General features: G+C 39.4%; 2 protein-coding genes across 2 annotated transcripts in view; both read left to right on the top strand.

Annotated features, from left to right (window-relative positions):
• The window catches only part of AK7 (adenylate kinase 7), a 35,334-nt gene extending 32,799 nt beyond the window's left edge, over positions 1-2,535 (top strand). The window contains exons 17-18 of the mRNA XM_034418428.3: positions 465-623; positions 2,381-2,535. Of these exons, the coding sequence (XP_034274319.1) occupies positions 465-623; positions 2,381-2,419 (198 nt within the window). The 3' untranslated portion in view covers positions 2,420-2,535. The remainder of the gene's footprint in view (positions 1-464; positions 624-2,380) is intronic.
• Positions 2,536-7,329: 4,794 nt separating this feature from the next.
• Positions 7,330-21,706, top strand: part of PAPOLA (poly(A) polymerase alpha) — a 45,449-nt gene continuing 31,072 nt past the window's right edge. Inside the window, exons 1-5 of the mRNA XM_034418426.3 lie at positions 7,330-7,680; positions 17,502-17,675; positions 18,536-18,602; positions 19,460-19,541; positions 20,814-20,923. Coding sequence (XP_034274317.1) covers positions 7,673-7,680; positions 17,502-17,675; positions 18,536-18,602; positions 19,460-19,541; positions 20,814-20,923 — 441 coding nt within the window. The 5' untranslated portion in view covers positions 7,330-7,672. The remainder of the gene's footprint in view (positions 7,681-17,501; positions 17,676-18,535; positions 18,603-19,459; positions 19,542-20,813; positions 20,924-21,706) is intronic.

Below are 21,706 nucleotides of genomic sequence, written 5' to 3'. Positions count from 1 at the left end.
TCTGAAGAAATAAATTCTTGAAGCATTTTCCTTCCTGGTGAGAAAGGCCTGATATATGATGTCCTCTGGGTTTTTTTGGAAATAAATTTATACTGGGCAATTACATGCATTTTTTTTGTTGTCACCTGATATCATAATCATGATTGGCATCACTTCCGTTGCTTTAAAAGTCTACAGAGTATACATGCATGTATATCTGAAACATGCCCGGCTGGTTTAGATATGATTTATATAGAAAGATAAGTACAGGAAACATCACAGTAGACATTTTCTCTTGAGCGTATGCATGATATGTACTGTAGGCTATACAAACTTTGCTACATTTTAATGAGTGGATGTAGAATTCAAGAGACTAAAGTTAGGTGTATGATCTGAAAGGAGGTTTTAAAAAATCAGTTTTTTAGTATTATTGCTCTAGACTTTGTTATGTCTATATGCAATTTAATATATTTGTCTATGTTTAGAATAAGCGTTTAGAAGAAGTGAAGCGGCAAGAACAAGAACTTCTGGAAGCCCAGTCAATTCCACTGAGAAACTACTTAATGAAGCATGTGATGCCAACACTTATGCAGGGGTTGAATCAATGTTGTATGGTTAGGCCAGATGACCCGGTTGACTTTCTGGTAAGGGATTATCTATCTATCTATCTATCTATCTATCTATCTATCTATCTATCTATCTATCTACCTACCTACCTACCTACCTACCCATCCATCCATCCATCCATCCATCCATCCATCCATCCATCCATCCAACTTCCTATGTAGCAGACAAAAATAGTGTCCTTTTATTACTTATTTGTAAACCTTAGTCATTTCTTTTACAACTTATTTGTAGATCTTCTGGTTTGAGCAATACTGGCAAGTATTACTATAACTTTATAAGAAGCCTACAATACATCTATCAGTTACTCTATACAATCTACAGTCCCCCTTAGCACAATTCCTTCAAAAAAGGCTTGCTTTTTGAAATTGTATTTTAACCAGTGTAGAAAAACAAAAAAACATGTTGTACATCTAAGTCAACAATACCCTGTAAGATTTTCTAATTTGACCTCTTATTTCTATTCATCATGCTAAATACATCTACTGTTACCCTATAACCAAGTGCCAAAATGGGAGCATGCACGTGGGGGAGGGGGGGGGAGAGGGAGTGCCAAAAACCGAAAGAGCAGTTCTCCCGTGCGCATGCGCTTGCCGGCTGAGCTTCCGGTTTCTGGTGCTCCTGTACGCGCGAAGACCAGCTGGCTGGCACGCATGTGCGCCCCAGAACCCGGAAGAGGAATGGGCAATGGCTGGCATGCCCGGAGAGATGGCTCTGCATCCCACTTCTGACACGCGTGCCATAGGTTCCCCATCACAGCCCTATAAGTTGTTTTCTAACCATCAGGGATAGTCATTAGCATTTTTTACAGTCCTAAAGAGAGACTTTTGGTTGATTTTAGCTCTAGAGTCAGTCTTATTGGTATGCATAGAATATTGTTTCTCTTGTAGCAACATACAGTATTTTCCTCCCAGGTTTTACTATACACTTCAATTTGTAACTGCCTTCTACCATGGACAGTGCAATCCTATCTATTTAAAATTACATTCCCCTATGTAAAGGATTGTTTACTTCCAGGTACATATGGATAAGATTTCTATTTGGGGACACCAAATGAGCAGACATTAGCATATATAAGAAAATGACACATTGTAATACAGACTGGGCCCATTATCAGTAAAAAAATAAAAATAAAAAAGGGGGCTGAGACAAAATATTTAGTCTAATTTAGTTTATTAGGTAATTAACATAGAATGAGAAGGGAAGGGGAACAAGCTTATTCAGCTGTCATACAGTTTACAAACATTTCAGAAATTTTATCTTAAACATTAATTTGCATAACAATAGACCTTATCTTTCAGGGTTATAACACAGGTTATCTTGTTTTGAGATAGATCCTCCTTGGTATAATTTTATAGAGGTAGCTTTGGTTTGGACTTTGATTTTAATTAATAGGTCATCTCAATATGGTGGGTGATTTGACTTATGCAAGTTTTCATCTGATTAATGGAACCTGAGCTCAACAATTTTCCAATATGCTGTCTGTCTCTGTTGATTACATTCTTCCTTGATTTGGATTCCAGATATACTGTACATTCACTTCCACATCTGAGGCACACTTTCATAATGGGATTGCCTATAGCAGGAATTGTACTGTGAATACCAAGCAGATGTTGCTATTATAGCTTTGGTTCAAGATACTAGCTAATCCTTCACCAATACCAGAGTTATCTAACAATAATTCAGTCCACTTTCATTAATTTTAGAAAATGCAATGCTATCTTTAACCTATAGAAACTGAACGTATCTTTTTACATGGATTTTTTTTTATCAACAGGCAGAATATCTCTTCAAGAATAATCCGGAATTTGACTAAGAAGTCTAAACAGTTGCCTTGTTATGCCTCATTAAATTTAATGTTAATGATTGTTGTGTAATACTCTTGTAAAATATACATTCACTAATTTTTTTTTAATAAAAAAAATAAGAAATTAAGTTTGAGGATATGTACATTTATCTAAAATGAATGATAATTTATAGAATATCTGATAAATTGCAGGAAGTTCCTTTAAAACTTTTAAAGAAAAAGCTTCAGAATTATTGTTCTTGGAAAAGTAACTATTTATGACAACATGTACTTAAGCTATGAAGTAAAGGAAAAGAAGAATATTGGTACTTGTTCAGTTGTACCAAAAGTCCTTTTACAATGCAGCCATATGGAAGTTTCTTCAAAGTTGTTTCTCTGCAATTAATTCAGTTATAGTGGCAGAATAGAATTATAGCTTTAAGGAATTTCTTCCATGACATAGCATCAATAAAGTATCCTTGAGGTAATGTAAAGCAATAATGAGATCATGCACTGCATCACCTCTGATAGCTGGGTGACACTATGAGGACTGAATGAAAAACAATACTTCCAATGGTACAAGTGACCAACAATTGACTGGCAAGCTAGAAGCTTTCACATCTCCTTTAGGATCTATTCTTTCACTTCAATTGTTGGAAAGTTTCTGTGAACAAAATGTATATTGTTATTGCTTGTGAAATGAAAGCTACTAAGTGTGTTTCAATGATTGAATTTTTGATTGCTAATGGAATGTTCCCCTACGCCCCTTGTGAAATTCACCACCAAATACAGGGTGTTTTGGTGATAACTGTGTTGATGTAAGTACTGAGTAGCTGGGCAAAAAAATGTGAAACAATGAACCAAGAAGAGTTGATTTCTAATATCAAAAACAAAGTGGACAACCTATCACAGCAACTGAGGACTTTTACATGAGAAAGGTTGCTGAACTGATTAAGGACAATTGATAAAGTCAAAGAAAATTGCTGTCAAGCTTGGCTTTTCACAGGAATGTATGGATCGTATTAATATTTTTCAGTATTGCCAGCCCTCTATTGTCAAAATTTAAGTTTTGGCAGGAAATGTTTATAGGCAGATCTCGCTTACTGACCATTCATTTAGCAACTATTTGAAGCTACAATGGCGCTATAAAAGGACACTTACAATTAATGTTCAAAGTTCCCACGGTTACATGATCACAATCTGGACTCTTGGCAACCAGCTTACACTTACAGCAGTCGCAACATCCTGCAGTCATGTGATCACCATTCCCTACCTTCTGCAAGCTTCCCACAAGCAAAGATAATGGGGAAACAGAGAGAGGTCACAAGTTACTCTGTTGAGCTGCTTGCACCCTTCCCCTGCCTAGCAGCACCATTCGGGGCAGTACTACACTTGTGTTGTGCCTTCCCTGCCTGCTGGCTAGGTACAAACAGCCTAGGACTCACTTTATGATGGCAATGGGGCATGCTAGGATTGTCATTAAGTGATGTGGTCACATGACATTGTGACCACATCACGCATTTCTTGGTGATGAAATTTCAATCCTAATTATTGTCATTAACTGCCTGTACATGTTTGTTGGGGGTGCAGATAATATTTATTCACATGATCTAAATCTGGCAAAACTATCATCCAAAGTGCTACTTTGAAACATCTGAAGGAAGGAAATGTTGCTGCATCTTGACAACACCAGGCCTCAATCCTAATGACATATCCAAGAGGAAACTGTAAAGTTAGATTTCACTGTCTTAACCCTATCTGTCATCTTAGGATTCATGTGATTCCTGTTCCTCTAGCGAAAGGAATACTTTAGTAAATATCTGTTTGATTCAAATGGATAAAAACGACTCTCAGGACCTGGTTGAAGACATAAAGCATGCATTTCTTTCATGATGGTCTTAAGAATGGTAACCATTACTGTATGTGGAGAAATTAACCCAGGTGACAAAAGGGCTCATAGTTTCAATTATTAACATAACCCTATTTAAACTGAAGTTACGGAGGTGGAAGCATTACATTACTTGGTTATGTATTCTTAGTCACTAATGGAGAAATGCCTTTAGCTTTGCATTGCCTTTAACACTGATTGACAAAGTGCCATTGGGAAGCTGTGTATTGAGAAAAACCAAAAACTGCTCATGCCAAGCATTTTAGACCAGCTGCAGCTACCGAATACACTTCAAGGGCAGTCCCATGCAGAATGTCTTAAAAGTAATCCAAATGTAATCACTTTATTAGCTTATTATGACTATGACATGAGTTGCTAGGATCGTAGTCCAAGAATGGTTGCAATTGGTGCACAAGGCAAACCTGTACAAAGACCCCTCCAGCCATGGCTGCCATCTACTCATCAGGCAGAAGCATGAGTCCAGGAGGACTCCCAAATGGCACACTCTCACTGGCGAAATGTACCTCCCAGCCAAAATTAAATGTGGGAAATCTCTGGTGTCAGGAAGGAGGATCAATATCCACAGCCAATCAGTCTAGCCAATGTTTTGAGCCAGAGTCCATTTCCCCCCATCCTGACCCTAACAGCTTCCAGGTGCTTCATCACTTGATCCTGGGTGGAGATACTGATAATACCACACCCACATGAACAGATGACTTTGTTAGCTGCTTCATTTAGATGTTAAATAGGAGTGCCAAGATAGTAGTCTGTCTCTCAAGGTAGAATTTGATCTCTCCTCCTACCAACACTGATTGGATTGAAATCCAAACAAAGGAGGAAATCCACTATAACACAGTACCTCCCAATTCTTTAAGATGGGCCAGAATGGTTCCATGGTCGATGCTATCCAAGATGATAGAAATCAAGGAAGGCAGGATGGATTCTACTGCCATATCGGGTCTGTTAGAGATAATCCACATTATCAATGCTGTCTCAGTTTATAACCAAGAACAATTCAGATAATTTGTTTCTTCCAGAACTGTATACCATCCACCTTCTCAGCTAGAGATTGGATGAAAATTGTCCAGATCTATTGGATACAAAACTGGTCATAGCAATCGTCTGTTCACTGGGGCCGGGGCACAAGACATCTGTCTCCTTCAGGGCAGACAGGATCACCCCCTTCTACAGATAAACATTCACCATTACCTGACCCACCCATCACTTCCCAGAAGATTTTAATAGGTGATAGAAATCTAAAATACAGAAGACTGAACTCAAACCACTGACGACACTGTTGACTTCATCAGTGATAATTGGCTTGAACTCTTCCAGGATAACTGGGCCAAATTTTACCTTAGGCAACTCCAATAGACTGTATAGCCAGATTTTGAATCCAAGTGATTTCATACAACAGATGCCTAGATGGTTCTTATAGGGGGCCTGCAAGCGTTCCTGTGAGCCATACTTACCACCCAGGAGGGAGTAGAAGCCCACCACTTGGCACTCCATAGACACAATAAAGGCAGAAAAATGTTGCACTTCCCTTATTGCTCCATACTAAACTGAGTGTTCAGTCAGATTCACTCTTGATTCAAATCTGAAAATCTCATTTAGTTTCCACTGATAAGACTATTTTTTGGGAATCTGTTTCATCAAAAATAAGTAAAACTCACATAACTTCCTAAATAAATAGGAATCACACTTTGGATAACAAAGTTCATATTATGTGAGCTTTCGCGCTGTTTGAATATTAAAAATACCTTATCATAAAGTGGAATACTTTATGAATCAATCATGTATAATACAAATATTCTAGCTTTTTGGGTAGTACGACCATCTTATTCAGATGGGACAATTAAGATTTATATAAAGAATTATCTGAGGATTTTAAATTTATTTTGTTGATAGTTTAAGATGTCTTTATACTGTCAAAAATCCTGATTTCAAATTCATCACCATTTTGGTGATTCATCACTATTCAATACTTGTACTTAGAATGGCACAATCTGAATGAGTTCAGATTTACCCTAGAAAATAGGATTAAAAACATGCAGCTCTCCTTATACTATTGATCTACAGTACAGATCCCAGAATTTTCTACCAGCAGCTATGATGAGACTTTGAGGTTCAGACTTTCAAGCAATATTTTTTTCCAGTCTTATCTGGTGAAACATAAGATCTATACACCAAACATTCTGCTCTAATATTGAACTACAGCCTTTGGCACACATTTCAAATATGACTGTATGCCTCTCTAACTCATCCTTTTATCTTATCCTCAGGATATAATGATGATGATGATGTTATCCATTCAGTCGTCTCCAACTCTTGGCGATTCAATGGGCCAGGTCTCACCACATCTTCTGATCCTTCAGGATATTGTCAAATATAAGTATTTCATTTGGGCATTATGGGCAATAATTATTAGATATTTTGATTTTTTAAAGAAAATCTTGGCTTCTGTATACTTAAATAGTCTGCTTTTATTCTTCTATTTGGGCAGCTTATGAATGAAACCTTCCCCTTCCTTAATTACACAAAACTGGGTTCAAAAATGCTAAGCCATAATTTGTTTGGTTTTAACTTAGTATGTTGCATAAATACCTCTACTAATATCTATTGCACAGCTTGATTCCAATTCTAGCTTATTCACAAACCATGGATAATAAAATAATGGCTCAAATATATATGAACCAAAGAAAAGAGGTAATTAACAAACGACAAATTATACAACATTCTAAGGAAAAACAGATTACTATAAAGTGCAAGCTTTACCTCTAAGTGTAAATGGGAGATTTCTCTTTCAATCTCCTCCCGTCGCCCCTTTGACAAATCATAAAGGAAAAAAGAATTATCCCTATACATAAACACCTCTCGCAACACCAATCAAGACGACTAACTTCCGTGCCTTTCCGCGGCGCATGCTCAGTCAGTGCAGGAACCGTTATCATTAAACTTTAATTCGTTCCAACTTCAAACGCTCGAATCGCCTGGAGGACTACATTACCCACACACCATTGTAAAGCGGCGACAGTCAAGCGCATTACCCGGAGCCCTCTTTCGTCACTTGACGCAGAGGGTTGGGAAACGCCGTTGCGTCAGCACGTTCTACTGGCCTCTGCACCGCGGCCCCTCCTTCTCTTCCCCATCTCCAGAACGTTGCTGTGGTAGCGCCTCGGCGCCATGTTAGGAGGCCGGAGGGGAAGAGGAAGAATTAGAAGCGGCGGCAGCAACAACAGCAGCAACTAGCAGGCCTAGTGAGAGGTTCTTCACCCTCTCTGAGAGGGCCCCAGCCAGGCCCATATCATGCTCACGGGGCCCGTTTTTCAGGGGCGGAAAGAGTGACTGTTCCGGAGAAGAAGAGACGGCGTTTAACCATAGCCGGAGAGACGATGCCGTTGTAAGTTGAGGGCCGCCAAAGGAGGGAGAGGGACTGTCTCGGGCATACCCGTGAGGCCTGGCAGGAGCCTTGGGAGGCAACCTGAGTGAGCGCTTCCGGGCCGTGGCGAGTTCGCGGCCATTTGCCCGGCCGGCCGGCTTTCTTCTCATGTCCACATTTCAGCCCCCCCCACTTTGCTGGCGAACTCACGCCGGGCCCCCTTTTTCCACGTTATTAGGCCGGACAGCGTTTTTCCTCAGCCGAATCCATTTCTTCTCGCCCGGAGATGGAATCGGGCCGGGAGTCTCATTGAATAGCTCTTCCCCCCCCTCTTCTCCCTCTTGCGACTTGAACCGAACAACTTTGGGGAGTCGGGGGATGGCGCTTCCGTAGTCCCTGGCCGAGCCTCGCCAAAAGCCGTTCCCCGCGCCGTTGGTGGCACTCAAGTGGCGGGTTTTTTGCCCCCCGCTCACGTGATGCCTAAAGCCTCTGTGGGGCCTGGCGGGAGGAGGAGGAGGAGGGCGGCGTCTGGGTACAAAGCTCTTGGGCGGCTTGGTTGGTCTGGTGGAGACCCGGAGGTTCCGTGCATCCATGCTGCCTTGGCTGGAATCGGCGGCTTGGTGCAACTCCGCGGGTGCTTGGCACCATCTCCGCCGCCGCCGCTGCTTAATGAAAGTTGCTCGCGGGTTGCAACCCATCCGCCTCCCCTAATGCAAGAGGCATCCAGCGAGGGAGATTTTAATTTGATCTCTTTTAAGGAACGTTCTCTTACAGCTTTTCCTAACATGAATTGTATGTGGTCGCGATGAAGGGCGAACTTATTCCTTACCCCTCCTCTTTTCTCGCTTGCTTCTGTTTGTCATTGGCGTAGTATGGCCTCCACACACCCCCAGCCCATTGTGATATTCGTAATGTTTTGGTACGTTCAGGACTATTAAGATTTGAAAGCGCAACAGCTTAAATGAGTTGATTGATGTGAGAATTTTCTAAGGCCGCTTTTTAAAAACAGTTTCCAAGCATGAATACTTTTGCATTCTAATTGTATTACTGAATCATATAGGATTACTTTGCTGTATATCTTCCGTAGATATAGATGTATAAACTGTTATAGTCATTTATGCTTGTTAGAGCCTGTGTTAAAATAGCATCAGGAAACAATTGTTAAGATTTTTTGTGAATACTTTGCAATAATTTAAATTGCAGTTGCAGTTTAAATTCAGTATTTCGGACTGAATTTCAAAAAGGAGCATTGGAATGCCTGTGGTTGAGCACCTGTATGCATCTTCTTGAGGCAGCTTTTAAGTTGCTGCAGATAAATGCTCTGCTTGGATCCCTGTGCATGCCAAAGCATCTTTTTAGAAGCAAATTCAGAAGACTTGAGTTAAGGAAAGTATCACAGTTCTGACTAAAAGTCTCTTAGGTTTACTGAAAATTTAACTGAAATTAACTTGCTCTGTAAAGGTGCAGTAATTTATTAATATCATTTCTTTTTCTTACTGAGCATTCTAAAACTTTCTACTTTTCCAAGTATAAAAGAGGATATAACAAATAATAATAATTTGTGAAATATACCAGAGCTGAAATATAACATGCTCTATAACATGAACTATTCATTCATGGCCATTGTGTCAATTAAAAAGGAAATGATTGTGAGCCACAGGTTACAGGTCACAATTTCTGTTGGTTTTTATCATTGTCGTATTTATATTGGCAGGTTGGCTAATACTTTCTGTATCTTTTGGTAAGTTTTGGAAAATTTTGTTTAGGCTAGTGGGCCAATCATGGTTCCATATGAAATGGGATAACTGAAATATTTCCCAGTGTCACTCAGGATAGCAGAGATGCTGCAGTTGGAATGGCCCTATATCGGGGCTGCTTCTTTCCCATCTCTTTGCCTGGATGGCAGAAGGAGAAATTACTTACAGTGAACCTCCACCTCTGTGGTTTGGGTTACATGCAATGCTTCCATTCAATCATATAGGGTATGTGGTTGTAGGAGGAAAAATCCGGTCCAGTCCAAGTCAGGAGAAAGGTGCTGGAAATAAAATGGAGGTTGATTGGAAAGGACTGTTGATTGATGAGCAGAACCAACAACAGCATGTAGTGCTGGGAAAGCTGACAAATTGGTTTGATAAGTACATGGATTTTTATAGGGTTCTGAGATGCTGCAATGGGTTGTGCAATGTAGTGAGCCTGGTATCTTTTGCTATTGTAATGGTGGTGGGTTAATCCTATTATGCCCTAAAGGTCATGTCCTGTTCTTAGAATTTGGGTGGATGGGATGTAAATTCTTAATCCCATCATCTGGACCTAAAGATGTTGTGTTTGTGAATAGGCTGGCCTAGATTTCTTAATGGGCACAAAATATCCATCTCTAAAGACTTCAGGCATCTGTTGGGGCTGCTTTCTGCTTTTGTTAAGATTTTTCTCAAATGGGAAAATATATTCTGCCTCTCTTAATATTCCCCAAAATATTTCATTCTCTGGGGAGGTAGGTGATTACTTCTTACCTGGTTATTCTCTAGTAAATGGGAAATTTAGCTCAATAACTGGAGATAATGAATATTTTGCTCATATTCTTTTATCAAATTTCTTTGCTGCCCATGTCACAGTTAACTCTTTACATGAGACATGGGCATCCCAAAGATGCTTTTACAAAAAGAAACTGAACTTCCTTTTTTTTCTTTGAAGGACTTTTGTTTCTCATCCAAGAAGCTTCTTCAGCTCTGACTGGATGGTGAGGAATGGAAGGATTTATACTCTTTGCTTGCAGACAGCTGGTCATTTGTATTCTTTTAGTGAGTCCTTAAGATCACCTGGAAGTTTATGTCATCAGGTCACCTGAGTAGTGCAAATGGATGTGGAACCTTCCTGGAATTGCTGAAAGGCTGTTGTAGACAGATGATGCCCTATCCCTTCCCTCCTGTTGAGAGAGGGCTGTTAAATTTTGACATAGGTGGCCTTTTTAACCCCTCTTTCAAACCAGCAGTCCTCTCTGTCCAAAATGTGGACTTTGCTGGTTCAAAAGAATGGCCTTTGTCTTTTAAATGCAGATGGACTCTGAATCTAGTCCTGATGGGTTTGTTCTCCTATGTTGTCCCATGCACTTATGAAGTGGTTGTTTTGTTTCCCCAATGCGCAGCTCTGCACATTGCTCACTGCATTGTCCTGCATATACCATGTTGCTCAGTTTGTGTCTGGATGTTTTATCCTTAGGGTGGACAAGTTTCTGCTTTAGTGTATTCTTGGGTTTGAAGTGTGCACGTGTGTTGTGTTGGCTGAAGATCTTCCTGAGCTTTTCCGATATTCCTGCAATTTATGGAATGAGTTTATTCCATAATTCGTTTATTGTTCTCATTGTCTGTTATGGAGGAGCTCCTGTAGGGTCTTTTTTGAGATTTGATGAAGGCCCACTTAGGATAGCCATACATTCTGAGGGCTTCTTTTGATGTGTTTTGTTCTTTTTCTTTCCCATCTTTGCTGGTAGGCAGGCCTTCAGCTCAGTGGTGTAGGGTTCTGATGACTCCCATTTTATGCTCCAGTGGATGGTGGGAATCAAAATGTAAACATTGATTTGTGTGTAGTGGTTTTCTGTAAACTTCAATGTAAAGTGACCTGGGCATTTTATGACCTATGGCAGGGGTCTGCAACCTTAAATACTCAGAGTCATTTGGACCTGGTTCCCACAAAAAAGAAAACACTGGGAGCCACAAAACCTGGGTGGGCGTGGCCAATCCAACGTCACTCCCACCCAGTCATATGACCATCACCCCCAGCCACATCTACCCGGGTTTTGTGGCTCTGGGTGTTTTCTATGGGAAATGGGTCTCTCTCTCTCTGTCTCCATCCCTCCCTCCCTCTTGTTTTTCTCTTTTTCCTCTCCCTCCCTCTCTTTCTTTCTTTCTCTCTCTCCCCTTCTCTCTCTTGTTTCCCTCTCATTCTCTCCTTCCAGCTCTCATTTCTGTATCCCTCTCTCCCCCTTCTCTCTCTCTCATTTGTTTCTCTTTTTCTTCTCTCTCTCATTGTCCCATCCATCATTTTCTCATTTCTTTCTTTTCCCCCTTTTTTCTCATCTCTCTATTTCTCTTTCCCTCCCTCTCTCTTTCTCCCCCTCTCTTGTATGTGTTTGTGTGTTCCCTCTTGAACCAATTCTAAAAACAGGCGAGAGTTGGGTTTTTTTTCTTTGCTGGTGTTCTTCTTTGGGTGCTTTTTACCATTTGATTTAAATCAAGAGTCATTTTAGGTTCCCATATAAAGGAAGCTCTTTTGTCCCTCTGCTGTGGCTCTCTGTATGCTGGCTAGCCCCACCCCTTGCCCTCCCAGTCACTCCTTGCATGACCTGAGAAGGTAAGGGTGATGGCAGGGATGGAGACTCACTCCATATTCCAGAGCGGGACGGAAGCGCCCGTGTACTTGCCTCTCATCTTGCGGGCGCTTCTTGGTGCTGCATGCACTTCAGTCGCTCAGGGAGATGCACACCTTTCTCTCCGCCCCGAGACACTGGCCTGGCCCGGCTGCAGCCGATACTCTGCATCATAATATGCTTCAGGAGGAGGAAGAGACGCTGTCTTCCCCATGGTGAAGCATGCTAAAATGTAAGTGTGCTGCGCAAGGCATTGCGAGAGCAGTGAGCAGGTCATGGAGGTGACGAGCAAGTTGCATGTCTAGAGCACTGGCCTGGCCATGGCTTGCTCGCTGCTCTCGCTGCGCCTTGCACAGCACACTTAAATTTAGCACGCTTTACCATGGGGAAGACGGCGTCCCCTCCTCCTCCTGGAGCACATTATGACGTGGATCATTGGCCACAGCCGAGCCGGGCCAATGTCTCGGGGTGGAGAGAAAGGTGCCCATCTCCCTGAGTGACCGAAGGTGTGCGCCGGAAGAAGCGCCGGCGAGATGAGATGGAGCGAGTTCATCCCCGCCATCACCCTTACCTTCTCAGGCCACGTGAGGAGTGACTGGGAGGGTGAGAGGCAGGGCCAGCCAGCTGGCAGGGAGCCACAGCAGGGGGATGAAAGAGCCATGTTGCCGACACCCGACCTATGGGCTGTGCATGGTCCCTGTCCAGTTTACGGAATCAGAGTTGGGCAGGGTGGTGGCAGCATTGCGAGTGGGGGGTAGCAGAGGCAGTGTTCCACAACAGTCTGTTTCTCATGTGGCTCCTTGGGAAAATTAATTGCCCAGCTCTGTTTTACATGAATAAGCAATTAAACTAGAAAACTTTGTTTGGGGTTTCATTTTTCCTATTGAAGCTTCTCTAAATTCATCTAGGTCGGAGAATGGCTGTTTCTTAAAGTAGAGCCCTGCATTTGGTACTGAAGGTCTTCTTTCACTAACTCAAATTTTGTTATCCTAGTTACTGTGGGAGAGAAAAAAATCTGTCTTGAAATTTCAGCCCTGGCTTACCTTGATGTACAGAGAACACAGTGCTTCATAACTTTTTTGTAGCCTTTTTAACTAGATTTTAAACTCCAGATCTATCTGTTCCAAGTTTGGGAATCCTACAGTTCTTTGGTATATCAAAAGCTATTGCCATACTAGAAGTAACAATCTGGCAGTTGAGGCCTTCTGGGTAATAGCCATAACACATAACACCCCCCTTATTTATTTATTAGATTTATATGTTTCTCTTAATTTTATACAGCTTCAGTCAATGCACGCTTTTATTTTTTCCACCACAATAACCTTGAGTTGTGGGTTGGATTTAGAGTGTGATTGCTCCAAGATCACCCAATTTGCTTCCATGCTTAAGAGAGTACTCACCATTATATTCTCCATTACTTCTAATTATAAACAATAAATTATTTTTGTCTCAAGTTTACATAACCAGTGGATAGGTGTTTACTTAGACATTTATTCTAAATTTAACAGAAAACTATTCTTTATAATGCACAAGTTCTGTGAATTTCTTTTAAAATATGAAATCTTATTTATGAAATATGTTAGATCGAGATGTATCATGGGTTGAACTTTTTCTTAATGCTTGTGCTATTTGATCAACAGCAATCACTTTCATTTTGATATTACTTTACTTTTTACTTTTATTATATTTATATACCGCCCTTCTCCCAAAGGACTCAGGGCGGTGAACAGCCATGGTAAAAACAGTATACAAGACAAAAAATTTAAAAACTTATTAAAATAATTCAATCACTGGCCAAATTTAAAACACCCAGCTAAAATCGTTATTTAAAACCCCTATCAAAACCCAATTAAAATCCTTTATCCCATCAGACCGGCTTGCTGGAATAATAGGGTCTTCAGAGCATGACGGAAGGATCCCCAACCTATGTCCGGGGGCAATTCATTCCATAGGGCCGGGGCCTCCACAGAGAAGGCTCTCCCCCTGGGGGTCACCATCCTAAGATATTCCAAAATAGTGTTTCTGGCAATGGCAGATTTGAGTGTGAAGTTTCCGAAAGAAACTTTGGCCAGGTGGGCTAGCATGTCTTTCATGAGGGGAAGGGGATATAAGTTGTGTACGCAGACAGCGTTCAACTGCCCCCTAGGGAGTTTCCAATTTAAGGTGATGCCATTTGGACTGCAGGGAGCCCCGGCGGTGTTCATGACAGAAACCAAATAAAATAACATACAGGTGTCTGGGTTACTAAAGTACTATATTTGGAACTGAGTTTGCAATTGTTAACTAATGCATTTGTAAAGAGCAATGTCACATAACCACATCACTTAGCAATGACAATCCCAGTAGTCCCAGTTGCTGTTGTAACTTAAGATTTGCAGGTTGTTAAAAGTACCAGAGAAAGCGGGGAAAGTTCCCAGGGTTGGGAAAGGCCTTGGGAGAGCTAGCTGTGTGTGAGTTAGGGAAGTGCTTGGACAGGCTGCATGCGAACACTGGAAAGCTGGGGGGTGGATGACACGCAACCGCAGGAAGCCTTGGGGCACTTACCAGAGTGACTTATGTCTTTCCCTGCCTGTTTTCCCATTTACTGCTTGTGGAAAGTTGGCAGGCAAGGTCACAAATGGCAAGCAGTCACTGAACAAGTGATCAGTAAGCAAGGATTATCTGTGTAAAGCAGCTACAACTTTTAAACTATCCATGACATTGAGATCTCAACTACATTAAATATCACTATAGCAGGAATAATTGAATAGGATTCAACACAGTGTTTTAAGATTGACAGATAATGGAAAGAATAAATTGAGTGGCAAATGAAACAACATTAATTACTATTTCTTAGCTAGTTCATTCTTGTACGTTATTTTCCCTCCAAAACCATTTCATTAACAGGTATCAATTTGTAAGCATGTAAAGTTTGTGGGTATATATCTGTAAGAGAGATTCTAACAGATTCCAATGGCTTAAGTTTCCAACTTGTGGATGATAAAATATTGTGCCTTTCTCCCTGTTTCCTCCAAAGCTGCTTCTGAGACTGTATGGAGTCTATGGAAGAGAAATCAGCCAAGGGATTGATAGATCTCATGGGTCACAGGTTGGAAACCATTGAAATAAAATACCCATCTCCAAGTCTTAAACTGGTTATAAATGGTATGAACTTGGGTCAGAATATGATATAGTATCCAGCTGGATACAATCAGAATGGCATGATGATTAGGGTGATTAAAAAAACTCACAGTAGGACGTGTTTATATTAACATTAATCTGTTTGATAAGATGTTATTGAGTAAAGAATTGGACCAATACTAATAGCAATTATTGTAGAGGGTGTGCTCTGGCAGTATGCTTAAAATTTGAAGTTATTCAAAGCTAATTTTGGAATATTCATCCTTAGTGTCTTATTTATGTTGTTTGGCATGTTTATTAAATATACTTAAATCTTTTTTGAAAACAGAAGATCAAATAAACTGTAGTTTCTTTCTGAAACTACACATTTAGTCGTTATTTTAACTGGCTTGGAAATTAAGAATGTATGGGTCATTCTGTATTTGGTCAGTTTCAGTTTTGCATGCATTATGTTTTGTATGATTTGGTTTGGTTTGGGTCTTTGTTTTTGTTTTTTTGTGCCTTCCAGTCAATATTGAGTCTTGGCAACTGCTTAAACTAATCCCTTCAGTTTCCCGTCAAGATTTTTGGAAGTGGTGTGCCATTCATTGTCTCCTTCCTGTGACTGAAAATGAATAACTCACTGATGTCACCCAGCTGACTTTGTACCTAAGGCAGGACTAGAACACATGGTCTCCTTCTTACTATCTGGGTGCCTTAAACACTAAACTGATATGTATTATGCTATTATTCTGGAAAATTTGGTAATATTTCATGAATTTTGTTTTTATTTTTTGTTGTCCATCATCCTAATACATGGCTGTATCCAGTTGCTAAATTAAGAACTGCCACACAACACTCAGAATTGCAAAATTTGAAAAAAAAATGTTTGGAAATACTAAATTATATCACATTACTTAAAAACGCTGATCAACTATTGTGCTAATTCCACCATCTATACTGAGAACTAGGAAAAAAGAACTGTGGCCTAATTAGTTTCAGACTTCTCATAAACTTTTGGAGGAAACATTAGAACGAAAAGAAAATAGAAGTCAGTAGATACGTTGTTAATCACACTGAAAGTGTTTGATTCCCCAAAATGTTTTCATTTACAAAATGAAGTCAACAGTACAGTTTCGGCATATTTCCAGACTATTAAATCTCAAATGAATTGCAACCCTTCTGTATATGTTTTAGCTTCCAGTTCTCTAATCATCTTTGTTGCTCTTCTCTGCACTCTTAAGTCTCAACACCTTTTTTTTCGTATTGTGGTGACCAAAACTGGATGCAGTATTCCAAGTGTGCTCTTGCCGAAGTATTATAAAGTGGTACTAACACTTCCTGTGATCATGATTCTATCCCTCTGTTGATGTAGCTTAGGACTATGCTGCCTTTTTTTGGCAGCTGAAGCACGCTGCTGGCTCATATTTAAGTAGTTGTTCCCTAGGACTTCTAGATCCCTCTCACAGTTATTGCCATTGAGCCAGGTACCACCTATTCCAGCTATGACTAACTTTTTCCAGACCGAGTGCCCAAAGTGTGCATGCACATGTGCGTGCGCAAACCTTCAAATGCAATGCACACGCCATGCATGCGCGCCACCCCATGTACACCCCTGCACATGTGCGCACACACTCATGTGCGCCCTGCCCCCCACGCATGCACGTCAGGGACCCGAAGACCAGCTGGCCGGTGGGAGGCACACACGCATGTGCGGCGGAGTTGACCTGGGGCAACAGCTTGCGTGCCCACAGAGAGGGCGTTGCCTGCCACCTCTGGCACACGTGCCATAGGTTCGCCATCACGGACTTATTCTATACTTGTGCATTTGGCTTTTCTTGCCTAAATGTAAAACCTTACTTTTCTTACCACTGAATTGTGTTTTGTTGGATAGTGTTCAAGTCTGTTGAAATCCTTCTGGATTTTGAGTCTATCTTGTAAAGCATTGGCTATTCCCGCCAGCTTGTTGATTGCAAATTTTATTTCTTCATCTAAATTGTTTATGAAGATGTCGAAAAGTATTGGGGCTAAGATTAAACCTTGAGGTATCCCATTACATGCTTGCAACCATGTAGACATACTTCCATTAAGGACTACACGTTGAGTGTGGTTTATTGGTTTATTTTGGTGTTATCATATGTTAATAATTTTCTTTAAGAAAACAAGAATTTATAATGAACTAGATGAAATAAGTTACCGAATATAGTAGTGGTTTCATGTGTAATAGTATGTTTATTTAATAACTGTTTACAAATTTATAAATAAATATTTCATTAAATAACTGTTTACAAATTTCTAGCTTTCTTCAGTTTATTTTTTTGAGTACAATAACTACTTATTAAAATGTTATTTATTTTAATTTTGTTTTGTTTGCGTGCAGTCCAGTTACAACCCAGGGATCACAACAAACACAACAGCCGCAGAAACATTATGGCATTACCTCACCAATCAGTTTAGCTTCCCCTAAGGAGAATGACTGTATACTTACCCAGAAGCTAATTGAAACCCTAAAACCCTTTGGTGTCTTTGAAGAGGAGGAAGAACTGCAACGCAGGTGAATACAACTTTTTAGTTTTCTTGTGTGAAATATTCTCAGGAAAAATGAAAATTCATAATGGAAGCAACACACCCATGTTTCCCGGAAAATAAGACCCTGTCTTATATTTTTTTTTGAACCCCAAAATAAGTGCTTGGCCTTATTTTCAGGGATGTCTTATTATTTTGGGAGGCGGGGAGCAAAACGGGGCTCCTCTTAACTGGTTAGGGTTAGGGAGACAGCTCTGTCTTCCTAACCCTAACCAGAGGAAATGGCAGGGACCTGCTGCACATGCATTTAAATATTTAAATATTTTCGGAGAGGGCTTATTTTTTGGGGGGGCGGGGGTTAGTGCATGTGCTCAAAAGCACGATTGGGCTTATTATCAGGGGATGTCTTATTTTAGGGAAAACCGGGTAGAACAAAAATGTTCTTCTAATTGTCTCAGGCTCCAGTTGTTGAAAATTTAAATTTCTGAATGACATCTCAGTACTGTTTTTATATTTTAAAAAGTTTACATTTGTAAAACTTTCATTCATAGTTTGATTCTCATTTTGTAATATAGTTGTTCCTATCATATAGGCATTTTCTGGTCATGTTTATCACAACATATACGAGTGAAATGGGAATTATATCTATTGCAGTTTTTCAGCACAAAGTTATCGTAAAATATATGCTGAATTGTTAGGAAATGGGAGTATTTTTTGTGTATTACCTTTCAAGTGTAATGTTATTTAATATTTAAACACTTTTTTTAACATGTGAAAGTCCTAAAATAAGCCTAGCAAATAAAAACATCAAATACAGAAAAATTGTAATGATGATGATATAACATTAGCAAGTTATGTAGATGTAATAATTATATATTTCATCAACAGAATTCTAATTTTGGGAAAGTTAAATAACTTAGTAAAGGAATGGATACGAGAAATCAGTGAAATTAAGGTATGAATATTTTGATTCATTTAAAAATAACAAACTTAAAAAGATCATCACATGTATTATGGTGTAAATGTGTAGGTGATAACGCCATCAGATGTATAAAAGATACATTGAGAGGAATATTACATATTCATAGTTTTAGTACGAATGAAGCAGGGAATAGTAAAAAATTTCAAGGAGAAAAAAGTAGACTTTCAGACATTTGTCCTTGCAGATTTAATTAAAAACTTGTTTATTTAGTCTCTTACAAGTCTTATCATCTCCAGTAGACAGAGATTATGGATTCCCTAAAATGAAAGTAAGGAAGGGTGATTGAACTTTGTAATGATTTTCTTTGCAATTCTCAATTAGTTACATTTCTCTTGTTGTGATCTTACAGTGCACTATTTCAACAAATGGATTGTCAGTATATAAGGAAACAACTTTTTACAACTTTTAATTAGATACATTAAATGTATAGTTCATGTTGAACTATACTTAGTATTTCAGTGTAGTTCTGTTGAGCTAGAGCAGTGTTTCCCAAACTTGACCCTTTGAAGATGTATGGACTTCAACTCCCAGAATTCTTCAACCAGGCATACTGGTTGGGGAATTCTGGGAATTGAAGTCCATGCATCTTAAAATAGCCAAGTTTGGGAAACACTGAGCTAGAGAAAGACATAATTGGTAGGATTTTATTATATATAGATGAATTTGTTCTATATGTCTGAGCAATAAGCTACTAATCGGAGCTCAGGATACATGATAGCTATTGTGCTGTCTATATGATAGCTAGCTTCTCTTCTTTATCTTTCAATATTGTATTGGCTGCATGGTTTACAAAATTGAAAAAAAAAAACTCATATTTTTTATTTCTTCAGAATCTTCCACAATCTGTAATAGAAAACGTTGGTGGGAAAATTTTTACATTTGGCTCATATCGATTAGGCGTGCACACAAAAGGTAATTTATCATGGGTTAGTGGATGCATGGATGGACAGACAGATCTGTGTTCAGTTACAAAAAAAATAGTACAACATCTCGGACATTTACACATCTTTCACAAGAATTTTGTTGGAAGTAAAATTAGCAGAAGCTTTCCCACTTGTGACAAGTAAATGTTCAGATGCATTTACTTGTTTACCTGAGTCAGCAAAGGAAAGGCCCTTTGCTGCCTCAGGTAGTGTCATCTGGTTACTTCTTCTAAACTGATCTTGGCTATTAGAGAAGATTAGGCAGAAAATTTTTCATGGGGCCACTGTGTAATGTAAGCCCTATAATGTTAACAATTCCTATTTCAATTAAGTCAACTAAAACTTTTCTGTTCAACTCAAATCTCTGTGATTATGTCTTACAATGAAGTATACAGTAGTTTTTAGTCTTTGATATTTTTACCATCAGAACAATGAAGAATGTTGCACCTATTGTAAAGATGATGCATTCTTCAAAAATCAGCATGGGTATCCTTCCATGTCTTGGTGATAGTTATATACTTCGTAGTCTCTATTTATGTATTACTATTTGTGTTTTGGAGATTTCTCAAGGATTTCTCATAATCAAAGAGATCTTCTATTTCCATCTTTAAAATCTACAAGAAGATTCCCAAAAGTTGAGCCCTTCTTCCTTTGATGTCAGTGCAGCAGTCTGTGATCAGCTTTTCACACTTTCAGTGAAAAGTAGCCCTAATCTGTTAGTTCTGCCCAGTTAGTTCTATGTAAGTGAATAGAACCTAACATTAAATTATATAAATTTATACACTTCATTAATTTAAAAACATACTCTGTTTAAAATACTATGTATTTGAAGAATGAAAAATATATGTCTTATTTTAGTTAAATACTTCCAATCAATGGGAATGTATCTATTTCTATTTGGGCTATGTGGTATGCATATTATGAAACATTTGTTTAAATGTTGAATTAAAAATAACAGTTCTTCACTAAGAAGAAATAAGGTGCAAAATTATAGAGAATCTTAAATTTCATGTTTTGAATTGGTTATTCTAACTTAAATTTGGGGAAATTAGAAATGTAACTGACAGTTAGATTATTCGGGGTGATTGTAAATGGCAGATTTGAAAGTATGCATTCAAATTAACCAGAAAATCATGGTGAATATTGTCCAATGTATTTGAATATATTACACTAGAGAATATTACTATTGAAAATAGATATTTCAGCCTTGATATTTTTGCAGTTTATGTGATATTTAACAGTTTATGTTTGCTTGTTTTAGGTGCAGATATTGATGCATTATGTGTGGCGCCGAGGCATGTTGACAGGAGTGATTTTTTCACCTCATTTTATGAAAAACTGAAATTACAGGAAGAGGTCAAAGACTTACGGGTATGCAGATTCTCTTTTAATTTATAAACTTTATAAATCCAAACCAAACAATACAAAAAGTTGATTCTGTAGTGCATGATGAAGCAATGCTAGTTTTGCAATATCCTCCAATAGTGCTGTTCTGTTTCTATTACAATTGCTTAATTGTTTTGTTGATATTTATTATAGAATTAGATATAGTAGGATCAAAACCAATCTTATCCATCTTTTTAGTCCTTGATTTGGGCCACAGTTGGGACCAAAATTCCCATCACTAAGTGATGCAGTCATAAAGTGTGACATCATCACTTAGCGGCAATTCTAATGGCTCCCTATTGCTTTTGTGAAGTTAATTCCACCAATTGTTAGCTAAGGACCCACCCCAAGCCATTCTGGGTTTAGTCCTTCTCAGCCTTGAGCCTTAGTAAGGGACTGCCTCCAACTCCCCCCCCCCCCAAGCCTGTCTATCTTTCTTACATTTCTGCCCTTTTGGCTGCTCTGAACCCTATCTTGTGGTGCAGCAAGTGGTCACAGACTTCATGGCTCTGGGGTTGCTTGCCACACTTTGGTTCAATGGCTTCTTGATGCACTGAGGTTCTGGGGATGCAAGAAGCCTCTGAGCCATACCATAGCATAATGCAAAAACATAGTTGTCCCTGAAAGTTCGCCTGTCACAATCCAGCCCAGCAATATGATGCAAAGTTGCCATGTCTTGGGAAGGCTCAGTAACATGGTGCAGATCTGCCATACCCCAGGAACCAAGCAGCACAAAGTTACTGTGTCCTGGGAAGCCCCAGTTGCTGC

This window comes from Pantherophis guttatus, chromosome 1 (genome assembly GCF_059756535.1).
Source record: "Pantherophis guttatus breed Tessera chromosome 1, ASM5975653v1, whole genome shotgun sequence".
NCBI classification, from domain to species: Eukaryota; Metazoa; Chordata; class Lepidosauria; order Squamata; family Colubridae; genus Pantherophis; species Pantherophis guttatus.
This window is presented reverse-complemented; position numbering and strand designations above follow the sequence as displayed.